The sequence below is a fragment of the Cyprinodon tularosa genome, unplaced genomic scaffold (assembly GCF_016077235.1).
Source record: "Cyprinodon tularosa strain WSP-4 unplaced genomic scaffold, ASM1607723v1 ctg581, whole genome shotgun sequence".
NCBI classification, from domain to species: domain Eukaryota; kingdom Metazoa; phylum Chordata; class Actinopteri; order Cyprinodontiformes; family Cyprinodontidae; genus Cyprinodon; species Cyprinodon tularosa.
The window spans coordinates 266,146-278,966 of NW_024039320.1; the positions used below are offsets into that span (position 1 = coordinate 266,146).

General features: G+C 39.3%; 1 protein-coding gene across 1 annotated transcript in view; it reads right to left on the reverse strand.

The window, feature by feature from the left end:
* Positions 1 to 513: 513 nt before the first annotated feature.
* The window catches only part of LOC119797392 (guanine nucleotide-binding protein G(q) subunit alpha), a 38,644-nt gene continuing 26,336 nt past the window's right edge, over positions 514 to 12,821 (reverse strand). The window contains exons 3-7 of the mRNA XM_038306460.1: positions 9,990 to 10,144; positions 9,782 to 9,910; positions 3,455 to 3,584; positions 2,748 to 2,901; positions 514 to 1,486 (exon numbers count right to left, since the gene is read on the reverse strand). Of these exons, the coding sequence (XP_038162388.1) occupies positions 1,296 to 1,486; positions 2,748 to 2,901; positions 3,455 to 3,584; positions 9,782 to 9,910; positions 9,990 to 10,144 (759 nt within the window). The 3' untranslated portion in view covers positions 514 to 1,295. The remainder of the gene's footprint in view (positions 1,487 to 2,747; positions 2,902 to 3,454; positions 3,585 to 9,781; positions 9,911 to 9,989; positions 10,145 to 12,821) is intronic.

The following is a 12,821-nucleotide window of genomic DNA, read 5'->3' on the forward strand; positions in this document are numbered from 1 at the left end:
CCGATGGATGTACAATTATACAGATACACATTTTCAATACCGCACATTCAATCTGCCCAAAAAAGGTCATGATTACAAAGCCAACAAAGACGCTGCCACATACATATATATATATATTTATAGAGAGATGTATGTACAATGATTATAGCATTCATAATTGCACTATGCCTCAATAAATGTAAAATACAGGCTTATGTTGTAGGAAAATACTCCAAAGCAAATCGCAGGTAAAGAGGTGCTGATTATAAACACAGAGGGCTTTGCTTTGGTACAACCTGCACATCAACACTGTGCCCTTTTTATTTCATTACGTAGCAACCAACAGGATTTATGCCGCGCATCTAGTTCAGCCACAACAGTCAGCACAGCCGGGCTGCGGTTGGACACAAAGATGCAGCCAACTAGTGATTAGAATGGAAGGGATGAGTCTGAACCCCATGCGAGAGACAAATGGTTGATATAAGTCGGTTACTTCTGCAACCAACAGGCTTGCTCTTTTCTCTCCTGAACACTTATAGAGCGGTCCGCTGATCGAGTCGTTTTGGCGTTGGTAATACATTTGATTTTAAACTATTTAAAGAAGAAGAGAAAATGCTAGGATGTGGCACAGTTTAACATTAATGTTTCTAAAATCACAAGACCCTCTGTCCTCCTGTCAGTCTGCTGGAAGGAAACTCTGCAGCCGGTCACTCAGCATACGGCCGATTTCCTCCGTTTGTGCTGACCCTCATGTTTGTGTCAGAATGCTGTAAATACACCTCCACATTCAAATGTGCTCTACTTATGAAATGGTACCAAAGCAATGGAATATCATAACACTAATAATGATCAAAGTGTATCGGTATCAAATCATTCTCAAATAATTTAAAAATCACAGTTTAGGCCTACAATAGAAGAGACGTGCATGAAAGAAAAAAAGGATGCTGTTCATTAAAAAGCTGTTACATCACTTCCTGTTAGACTAAAGGTTCATGATGAACCGTCAGAATGAATTATGGGTACACAATGAAGGTTACAAAGAAAAACAAAGAAAGGAAACTTTTTTTTCTTCTGGTTTATAAAAAGGCAGGTGTGACGGGAGCTTCACGTATTTCCCCCCCAACTCCTGAATAGCAAGATGACCTTTTAAGAGTCCCGCCTCCCCCCAAAGCACACCAAGACGTCAGAGGGCCAATAAATTAGTCATATGCAACCATCAGCTTCTGTTTTCCTTAGATAATTCATAAGTGTGTATATGTATGAAGGCCTTCTGTTCACGGATCGAGTCAGTCATTGTGTCAGGGAGGGGCCGCGCTCTACACCAGGTTGTACTCCTTCAGGTTGAGCTGCAGGATCGTGTCTTTGACGGCTGCAAAGACGAAGCGGATGTTCTCCGTGTCGGTGGCGCAGGTGAAGTGAGAGTAGATGATCTTGTCATTGTCTGGATTCAGGTCCACAAACATCTTGAGAATAAACTCTCGAGCTGCTTGGGCATCCCTCTGAGGACCTGCAGAGGAAGGAATACATTCACCATGGATGCAACCGGTTGATCTTTGTCTTTATTTCAAAACTGAGATGAAACATTTTGAATTTTGACATGAAAGAATTTGTAAATTAATGTTAACACTATAAAAAGGCAGGTCTAATTAACAATTACAAGCACATCATGATTTGAAAGACACCTCAATTCAAATTGATGTCGGCGCAATTTAATTATTTTTAAAGCCATGGACATAGTTCAGATGGGTTTAACCTGAAACGAAGGATGATGGGGGGTGCTCCTCTTAAATGCTGTGAAGAACGGTGAATGATCTGTAATGCTGGGAGTCTGTTTCGCTTCTAAGGGCCTGGTATCCTCTGCATTACCTCAGAATTTTACATGGTCTAAATAATCTTACCAGAAATATTACATGGTTCGCCAATCAACACAGAGGAAACCTCAGAAAGATATTTAAACTTCTTTTTAGTAGCCTTCTCAGTCCCAAGACACAAAACCTGTAGAGGACCTAAGGGGTGAGCTGAAGAGATTCTAAATGAGGGATCAGCAGCGTCTGGAGGATCTAGAAAGATTGTAAAAGGAAGAACCGGTCGCCCTCTGTAACCCAGCAATGGGAAAATATCAGGGAAAAACTCAGTCCAGCCCTACCAGTAAAGAAAGGGGTGCTGCACAGAATGCAGCTGTGTGTGTGTGTGTGTCTATATATATATATATATATATATATATATATATATATATATATATATATATATATATATATATATATATATATATATATAGCTGCATTCTATCCAGTCATCAGCAGGGGGCAGCATTTCTTATTTTATGCCTCAATGAATGAATGACATCACATTCAGTTCAGCTTTCCTTATCAGGTACTAAATTAGCTTTGAGGTTTTTCATATTGCTCATTAGGATGGAAGAAAGAAAGAAAGAAAGAGAGAGAGAGAGAGAGAGAGAGAGAGAGAGAGAGAAAGAGAGAAAGAGAGAAAGAGAGAAAGAGAGAAAGAGAGAAAGAAAGAAAGAAAGAAAGAAAGAAAGAAAGAAAGAAAGAAAGAAAGAAAGAAAGAAAGAAAGAAAGAAAGAAAGAAAGAAAGAAAGAAAGAAAGAAAGAAAGAAAGATTCTGCTCAACCTAAAAGTATTTTCTGCTTTATGGGTTTAATTACATCTTCACAAAAAGGCCCGTTATTGATGACCTTCCAGCAGGGCGATCGGCAAGTGAAAAGAAATGACAAATAAAGCTCTTTAATGAAAAGGACGACAACTCACCGTCGTACTCTGGGAAGTAGTCGACCAGATGGGAGTACATGATCTTTTCCTCCAGCAGGTCTTTCTTGTTCAGGAACAGAATAACAGAGGAGTTTTGGAACCAGGGGTATGTGATTATTGTTCTGAACAAAGCTTTACTCTCCTCCATTCGGTTCTGACCAGGGGACACAAATGTAGATGTGGTTCAGTGAAGGTTGAACAAAGACAAAAATGACTTAATTAAACCCATGAGGAGAGATAGTAATAAATGTTTCAGTCCACTGAAGATGGAGGATAAGAGAAGGACTGTTGATCTTCTAGAACTTCATTTCAGTGTTGAACTGATTATCAGTGACATCATGAAGAGCTACCAGTCTGTGGTTACTAAAGCTCACAGTAATAAAATCTGCTCATTATGCTGCTTCTATCAACCTAACAGAGACGCTTTATTCTCCAGAAGCAAAGTGACCTGATGCAGCTTTCAGAACAGCCAACTGATCTTTTATGAATGTTCTCCAAGTAGCAGAAGAAGCGTCACACATCCTAGCAGGATGAAAACCTGGTATCCAGACTTTACTGAAAGCATCAGTTCAACCTTAAATTCAGATCCACTGAAAGCAAACATGCTATTAGGATCTCATATAAAAAATAAAAAAAAATCGTTACCATCTAGTATTTTCCTCCGTCTTTCTTCTATAAACGGGAACAGATGGCTCCCCAATAGTTACCTCATTGTCTGACTCCACCAGCACCTGGTCGTACTCGCTGAGCGCCACCAGGAACATGATCGATGTGACGTTCTCAAAGCAGTGAATCCACTTTCTCCTCTCTGACCTCTGACCCCCAACGTCCACCATCCTGTCAAAACAGAGCCATCATCAATACATCAATATCATCATCATCATCATCATCATCATCACCCGTTCTGTAACACAGGCCGCTACAGGAGATCCCCTCAGTCCATCAATCCCTCGTTTTTTTAGGATTATGTAATTTTTAAAAACTGTACAGTACCTATTCTTATGTTGGAAAATTTGCCCTTATAGTACAGTCTGCTTTTTTATTTATATGTTGAATCCTTGTGCATCCATTTGGTTCCACGTTTATGCTTTTTTTTTTTTTTTAAACAATACTTTATTGTCTTTTAGAAACAAGACAAACAACAACAATTCAGCACAGCAAAGTCTAATGCAAAGTATGAGATGTCCAGCAAAATGTCCGGTATATGAATTTCAAATACACATCATGGTCAAAACCTATACTCCATATGATAAATCAAGGAAAAAGGAAAAAATAAAAATAAACAAAAACAATCAAACATAATGTTTAAAGACAAACTGTGTTCCCCCTTTGTGTAATAGCTCTGCAAGCTCACTAGGCAGATGATCAAGCAGAGGCTGCCATACTCCATAGAAATCATTACAATTTCCCTTTATAATGGCACTGAGGCGCTCCAGCGGAAACACCTTGAATGTTTCTCTGTACCACTGTGTCACAGAAGGGGGCTGTCCCCGAATCCACTGAAACAGTACGCAACGTCTTGCCAAATGTAAAAGTTTACGGAGTAAAGTCATTTGTGTTGAAGATAGAGAAAGCCCTTCTACAGAAAGACCAAGAATAAACAGCACAGGGTTCAGTGGGACTGTCTGGTGAAATATTGAGCGAAGCTCTATAGAAACATTATTCCAGAATCTAGCAATTATAGGGCATTTCCATATACAGTGATAGTAAGTCCCCACATCTGTATTGCATTTTACGCACAGAGGGGAAATTTGAGGGTGAATTTTATGTAAAAACTCTGGGGTACGCTGCATTCTATGTAGAATTCTGTAATGGCTTTCCCGAAGTCTGTTACAAGTAAACATTTTCTTAGCAAACCTAAAAGCTTTTGACCATGCTTCTGAGCTAAGCTCAACTTCCAAGTCTGTTTCCCACCGAACCCTGGCCTTATCAGTTGTAACAAAATTCAAAGACAGTAATTTCCCATAGCACAGAGAAATGAATTTCTTTTTAGTGAGTGCATCTTCATTAAATTTAAGAAGAAAACTTTCGATAGGGTTCAAAACAGATTGGTTGACTGGGAATTTAAGAGAATTTACAAAGTGTCTCACTTGCAAAAACCCAAAAAAGTGTTTTTGTGGTATATTGTACTTAGTTTGAATTTGTTTAAAGGACATAAAACTACCCTTTTCAAATAAATTACAAACAAATCTTATCTTTTTAGAATGCCAATCATCAAATACACTAATGCCCATACCTGGAGGGAAAGCCTGGTTCCTAATTAGAGGTTGCAATGCACTAGAAAAACCTCTTCTTCCAATGTGGGCAGCAATATTATGCCAAACCTTGAGTGTACACATCAAAATTGAGTTATTTCTCACACCCAGTGGAAGTTCAGCTGACACAATAGATAACAGACTAAGAAGAGAAAGGGGGTCACAGCACCAAGTATCTACAGGTGGCTCACCTAGATGTAAAAAAGAATGTAACCATCCTGAGATTATCCGTACATGGCAAGCCCAGTAATAATAAAGAAGGTTAGGAAGAGCCTGACCCCCTTCATCTAAAGGTAATTGTAAAATCCCTAATTTTAGCCTAGACTTCTTTCCGTGCCATATAAAATTAGAGAAACACCCCTCGATCTCTGAAAATGTTTTTTTGGTGATTCTAAGAGGCAGCATTTGCATAGGATATAATATTCTAGGAAGAACATTCATTTTAATCAAACTTATTCTACCCATCCAAGATATCGGAAGGTCAAACCACCGATTAAGGTCATTTTTGATTGAGGCCACAATTGGCCTAAAATTTAACTTGTATAGCTCTGTTATGTCCGAGGACACCCTGATGCCCAGATATGTAAAACCTGTGAATGACCACCTGAAAGGAAAATTATCAGGAGTGTCCCATCCCCCCTGGTCACCAAGTGGCAAAGCTTCTGATTTATCATAATTTATTTTGTACCCTGAAAAAAGGCCAAATTGATTAATAGTGGATATTAATGCAGGGATAGATGTTTCTAGCTTAGTGACAAACAGTAACACGTCATCTGCATAAAGCGAGATTTTGTATTCAGTATCTCCCAAGGTTACTCCAGAAATCCCAGAGTGGGTTCTTATAGCTTCTGCCAATGGCTCCAGAGCCAGCGCAAACAATAAAGGGGAGAGGGGACATCCCTGGCGTGTCCCTCTACTCAGAGGAAAAATATCAGAAGCAGAACCATTTACCAAAACCCTTGCAGCTGGAGCCCCGTATAACAGTTTGACCCACTTGGCAAATTCAGATCCCAAACCAAACCTTTCCAAAACATCGAACAGATACCCCCACTCCACACGATCGAATGCTTTCTCAGCATCCAATGAAATGGCGAGAGCCCTGCAGTTAGTGTTCTGAGAAAACTGTACAATATTTATAAGTCGGCGTACGTTGGAGTGGGAGTATCTATTTTTGACAAAGCCTGTCTGGTCAGGCTTTACTAGAACTGGCAGAACCTCCTCCAATCTCCTAGACAGTATTTTTGACAAAATTTTGCAATCTACACCAAGCAAACTTATAGGTCTGTATGATGTACATAGATCGGCCGGCCTATCCTTCTTCAATATCAGGGATATGTGGGTAAGGTTGAGGGTAGGTGGGAGCACGCCCTTCTCAAATGATTCCATATACATATTTAATAAGGGATTTGCAATGTGTTTAGCCATTTTCTTATAAAACTTCGGCCCAAACCCATCAGGGCCCGGAGCTTTTCCATCCTGTAGAGATTTGATGGCCTCTAAGACTTCCTGTGTCCTAATAGGTCTACACAAATCCAATTGTCTCTCTTCCGACAGTGTAGGGAGTTTAATATTATCCAAAAAGCCCTTCCTAGAATCTGCAGAGTCTTGACACTCAGAAGAATATAGTTCTTGGTAGAACTCTTTCATTATTTTACTGATAAGCTTAGTCTCATAGTGTAGATCACCTTTCTTATCTTTGAGAGAGGGTATTGCATAAGACCCATTCTTCCCCTGGGCAAGTCGGGCAAGCAAACGGCCAGGTTTATTGCCAGATTCAAATAATCTGTGCTTTGCATAGAATATTGTAGTTTCAGCTTTTTGAGTTAATAGTTGGTCCAAAGCTAATCTGGCTGCATCCAGCTTTTTAAGCACAGAAATGGACGTAGATTGTTTAAACTCCCTCTCCAGATTAACAATATCCTGTTCAAGTTCCAGTTGTTTAGCCAAGGTTTTCTTTTTTTTCGCTGCTGTGAAAGAAATTATAGAGCCCCTGAGAAATGCCTTGCCTTCTTCCCATAAGGTAGAGGCACTGACCTCTGATGAATCATTTGTAGAGATAAAAAGCTCCCATTGATCTTCTAAATATTTTAAAAATACAGAGTCACTAAGCAAAGTTGGATTAAGACGCCAATGTCTAGACAAGGAGTCATAATAAGGTGGTAAAAATTCCATTGAAACTGAAGAATGGTCTGAGAGAGCGCATGTGTTAATTGAACAACCCTGAATTCTGTCAAGAACAGATCTGGAAACAAATATATAATCAATTCTAGAAAAAGAAGAATGGGGACGTGAAAAAAAAGTAAAGTCTTTCACATGTGGGTTACAAATTCTCCAGGAATCCAAAAGACCAAGATCTGAGCATAACTCAATTGTAGCCCTAACCATTCTTGAGGGTAGTTGAGATTTTGGTGGATTATAATCAGTTTCAGGGGCTAAACCGCAATTAAAATCACCACCGATTATTATGTGGTTTTGGCAGATTGAAGAAACCTCTGCCAAAAATTTTGAATAGAACCTACCATCAAAAGCATTTGGAGCATAGACACTACCTAGAAGAATTTGCTCACCATGCAGAAGCCCAGAAACCAAAACAAATCGTCCATCTGCATCCCTTATGATCTTATTCAAGGTAAATGGTAATTTCTTATGGATCAATATTGCAACTCCCCGACTTTTAGAGTTAAAGGAGGAATAGTAAATTTGTCCCACCCAGTCACGCTTAAGTTTTGAGTGTTCAAGATCAGTTAGGTGAGTTTCCTGCAGTAACGCGATCTGGGCCCTATCTTTTTTGAGCAAAGAGAGTATTTTACGCCTCTTAATGACGTGATTAATTCCCTTGACATTAAGTGTTACAAATTTTGTGTTACTCATTATAAAAAATGTGATTCATTAAACATAAAATTAGCAATCCAAGTAAGCAAGAAGACCCATCACAATAAACAAAATGTACAAGTTTTAACCTATGACCTGGACTGGCTGTGCTGACATGAACAGAACCATCACACTCTGATGGCAAACGAACCCCCACACACACAACTAACCACATAACAATAGCATAAAAAAACATAAAAGTAAATATATAAATCAAAAACAAAAAAATGAAAAGCCACCAAATAGGTGGTGTTACAAGGCCCAGTGCAGCCAAAAGAAGTCTCACTCCTCGGGAGAAAAAAAAAAGAAATCCCACCCCTACTCCCCCCCATCCAAAATATTACCTGGTTACTGTCAATTATGAAACTAAACATTAATCTGTTTCAACGGTCAAATGGCTCTATTAATACGTCACTGTAAAAAGATAATACGTATCCACCCTTTAAACAGTCTCTCTGTACCTTAATCGCAATAAACACAGCAGACGTGCCTTGCCTGGGCCGCCTCAATATAATAATCCAAGTTGAATGTTAGTCCAGTGCCTTGATGAAGTTCTGCGCATCCTTCGGCGAGTCAAACTTGTGTTCAGTCCCATTGTGAGTCAGCGTGAGTGTCGCTGGGTAGCGCATGTTGAAGCGGATGCCCTTGTCAATCAAAGCTCGGCAAGTAGCGTTAAATCCCCTCCGCTTCTCACGGACTGCATAAGAGAAATCCTGATGTATAAAGATCCGCTGTCCCTCGTAGTCAAGCTCGGGAGTCGCTCTCACTGCCGCCATGATGCGCTGCTTGTCCCTGGGGTTGTGGAGCTTAATAATGACCGGTCTGGGACGCGCGCCCCGCGGGCCGAGGCCCCGGTGTGCGCGGTCTACTTTGATGAGAGCCCCACCCGCGGAGCCGCTCCCCAGGCCGAGCGTAGCAGGCAGCCAGGCCTCGAAAAACTGGATAGGGTTCTGACCCTCCGAGCCTTCTTTCAGATTAATAATACGGATGTTATCCCGCCTGCTCCTGTTCTCTATGTCATCCAATCCCTTGACCATGGTCTTAATTTTCTCTTCGGCTTCAGTCAGTCTCCCCGTTATGTCGGTGACAATGTCCTCCACATCTGAGATTCTCTGCTCTGTCTCCGTAACGCGTGTCGAAAGTCCTTCCAATGAGGACGATATTTTATCCAGAGTCCCAGAAAGTGCAGACAATTTTTGGTCCATTACCTCACTGATACTTTTAGTCACTTCACGGACGAGGGCAGCTGTGTCCGCCGGAGGCGAAGGCTGGTCACCTGTTGCTGCTAGCACATCAGTTTGGCTAGCACTGGTAGTCATCGCGGCGGTCGCCATCTTTCGTGGTTGTATTTTCGTCTGTTTTGACATCGCTCGTTGTCCAATAAATGTATTCTACGGTGTTGCGTATTCGTAAAACGCCAATTCAATATATCCCTCGAAAATATAGACAGTAGCGCGTATTATACTGTAATATAGACGGATGGGAGCACGAGCAAAGTGAAAACACGTCTTCTAGCCCGCCATCTTCACCGGAAGCTCTCGATTCACGTTTATGCTTTTTAAAAAACTCACTGGTGCCAGAATTACTGTCTGAATTACAAAATAAATATGAACTAAATCATTATTTTACATTTTTGACCATTTTTATTGATGTTGATTTAACTATATGGTCCCTTAACCTTCTTTGTCCAAAGGATTTAAATGACAAAGAGTCTTTCTCCTAGATGTGACATAAAATAGGAAAGAAAAGACAACATCCTATTCAGGTCAGAACAAAAAACAAACAAAACACCTAAAACAATTGAAACTAAAATATATCTAAATATGTATCTAGTTTTACTTAGCAAATGAGATGGTAGAGAATCAATAAAGTTGGAATATGAATGTGTAAAAAGTCATACGGCATCACCTGAATATGACGCTCTGCAGATCGAATGGATATTCAATGATGCCGGTGGTGGGAACCCGAACCCTCAACACATCCTGCTGGGTGGGAAGATAGGAAGGTTCAGCGATCCGGTCAAGTGCGTTTAGGTAACTAGAAGGACAAGACAGAATAGGAAATTATTTTTCATTAGGGTGGCATCCCGATCAAAACGGTGTCCTGTTCTACTCACTATTTAGTAGAATCTGAGAGCTGGTACTCCCTCCTTCGATCATAACACTCCTGGATGCCGGGGTCATTCCACAAGTTCTTGATGGCATCAACGTAAGGATTCTCAAACTTGAAGACCTTCTCCACGTCCACTTCTCTAACAATGTTGGCATTGGCCTACATGGAATACAGATGAATAAATTACTAATAAACTGCTCAGAAATGTCAGAAACATCTGTAAATATTAAAAAGAAAATAAAACGTTACAAAGAGAAATCGGTGTCCTCGTTATTATTAGTTCATCCTTTACATCACTTGCTATACGTCATTGTACCCCCCGGCTCAGCATGCAGCTAATATCTGAGGCTCATATCTCACAGGAGCTTTAAACAAATTAGGGTGAAAGTGTTTCTGCCCCAGATTCCCGTTAAAGATCTCCTATATAGTCGGGAAAATAGCTGAGGCTTTCTCTCACACAGATTCAAAGCAAAGCCGTTATAATGTCAGTTATTTATGACATACTCATAGACAATACTTCTTTATGATCATTTATTTTTCCAGTGGCACATCAAGATATATGCATATGAAATCCATCACAAGATCAATGTCTAAAACCTACTAATCAGCCATTAAAATAAAGGCACTCGGTTAATAATACTTCTGAATATAGCAGATGTTGTATTCTAGTGGGTCTGGCAGTAAAAAAACAAAACAATCTGCAAGTGTTTCAGTGGAGCTGATAGGTTTTCAGCTGTCCATAGCTATGGAAATGTCCAGGAAAAGCAAACATGGCTTCTACTTTCAGCATTTCCTGGATGGTCTGGTCTGCAGGATCTGTGCTGAACTCAGTGATTTTATTGACCCATATGCACAAAATGCAAATCTGGCTGTTTTTCTGTATGTTTAAGTGAGACTTACTGTAAAGACGAACATGAATGTCAGCTTTATTTTCACTTCCCTTGTGACGCGAGTTTCGTGGTTTCATCCTTTGTCACAGACAGACACTTCCCATTTTAACAAAAGCGAGCCGGGCACACATTATGAAACCTACGGCGCCAATGGAAGAGGATAAACCTTTACAGATTTCATCTGTTGTTTATTTTTGTCTCACAGCTGCAAAGTTTATCAAGAGTCCAAGATAAATTGAGTAGATATAAAAATCTGTTTTCAGCCTCGGACCTTCAAAGTGCTTGGTTATGGCTATTATCTTTTTTATAATCTTTATATAATCTTATAATCTTTATATAATCTTACGTGTAGACAAAATATTTTTTATAACTGTCTAATTAATGCATTGAGCATTATCCTAAAAGTTTTAAAGATCATAAACATATTTTTTATTGTTAACGTGTTAACGTGACAACACCTTTGTGTTCCTTTAAAATAATAGCTGTTCCCATCTTGTCACCACATCTGTGGAATATGGCTGATAATACATGATCATATATCAGTATCAATGATTATAAATCTTTGTTTTAACTACAGTATTTGAAATAAGGACCAGCGGAAAAAGGGCAGAACTTAAATTGTAATTAGAGCTCAGACCACCAAGCCTGCTTGGCTGTGAGAGGCCAAATCCTTTAAACAGACTTTTTTTGTATTGATACTGATAAGTTTTCTCTATTGTTATACATGCTCATAATCATGATCTCATTCTAACTGAGTATTTAAAAGCCTTTTACTTTTATAACACAAGCGACAAAAAATAATGATGTGTGTAAATATGATCAGAATATATAATAAAATCTATTTCTGTGGAATCTGGAGAACTGCGATCTTTTTGTCCTTGTCTACCGTTCCTTACTGGTCGGTGAAGAAAATACATTACATAGTTATTTTTTACTTTTTTTTATTATGCCTCTTATAAAAAAAAAAAGAAAAAAAGAAATCAAATAAATAAATGTAATCTAACAAAAACTTCCAACTGTTTTTAATATTCTTTTTTTTGTTTCTGAATTTTTTATTTTTTTATTTTTTTTCCTACTTGCTTTGATTCTTTTTTATCTTCCTGTATTTTAATCATGTAAAGCACTTTGCATTGTCTTTGTACTGAATTGTGCTATACAAATAAATTTGCCTTGTCTTGCCTTGCCTCTTTAAAACAGAAACTGACATTTCCTTTATTTCTCTAGCAGGGTGAGAAAGTTCTCTATATTATTACATTTCATTCTGAATACTGTCCTAAAAGCTTAATAAATCCAAATTAGCTCATTATCAGCGTAATTTTTTCTTTCATGCTGAAATTCACCTATTCTTTATGAGCATATTGGTCTTTTAACTCACATCTGGACTCTCTCCGTGGCTCTGTCCAGCACATTTCAGCCCAAATGGTCGTTACACTGAAATCTATCAGAATTAAACTAAAAATGTACGAGTATAACATTTGTGGAAACTGTGTTTTAAACACATTTTCTTTCTAATTTTCACATAAACATGAGAAAAGCTCAGTGAAACCCATTGGACTCCGTCATTGCCTCACCCTAAGAACACGTCCCACTAGCTGACTGAGGGCAGCTTTGGACGCTCTGTCAAGCCAAACGGAAAATAGATTGTTTTTTGCTGTGTCTTAATAAAACCCAGCATTTCTCCGTCGGTCCACAGCCGCCTTACTATCGCAGCAGGTGGATCACAGCAACCTGTTTGGGTCAGTCTGATAGTTTGCATGATATGAACATCGCCTCCCACATCATACACCTCTGTCCTTGATAGACTCTTGGAGAAAGTCTGGTGTTCCACAGCTTTTAGATGTGTCTCCACTGACCGGAGGTCATTAGCAGGATTGTTCTCTTAGCGTTGGTTTTTGTTCAATCAGGAATTGCTTTAAGCCTATTTCAAGTTGTCAGACAGTTTTCAT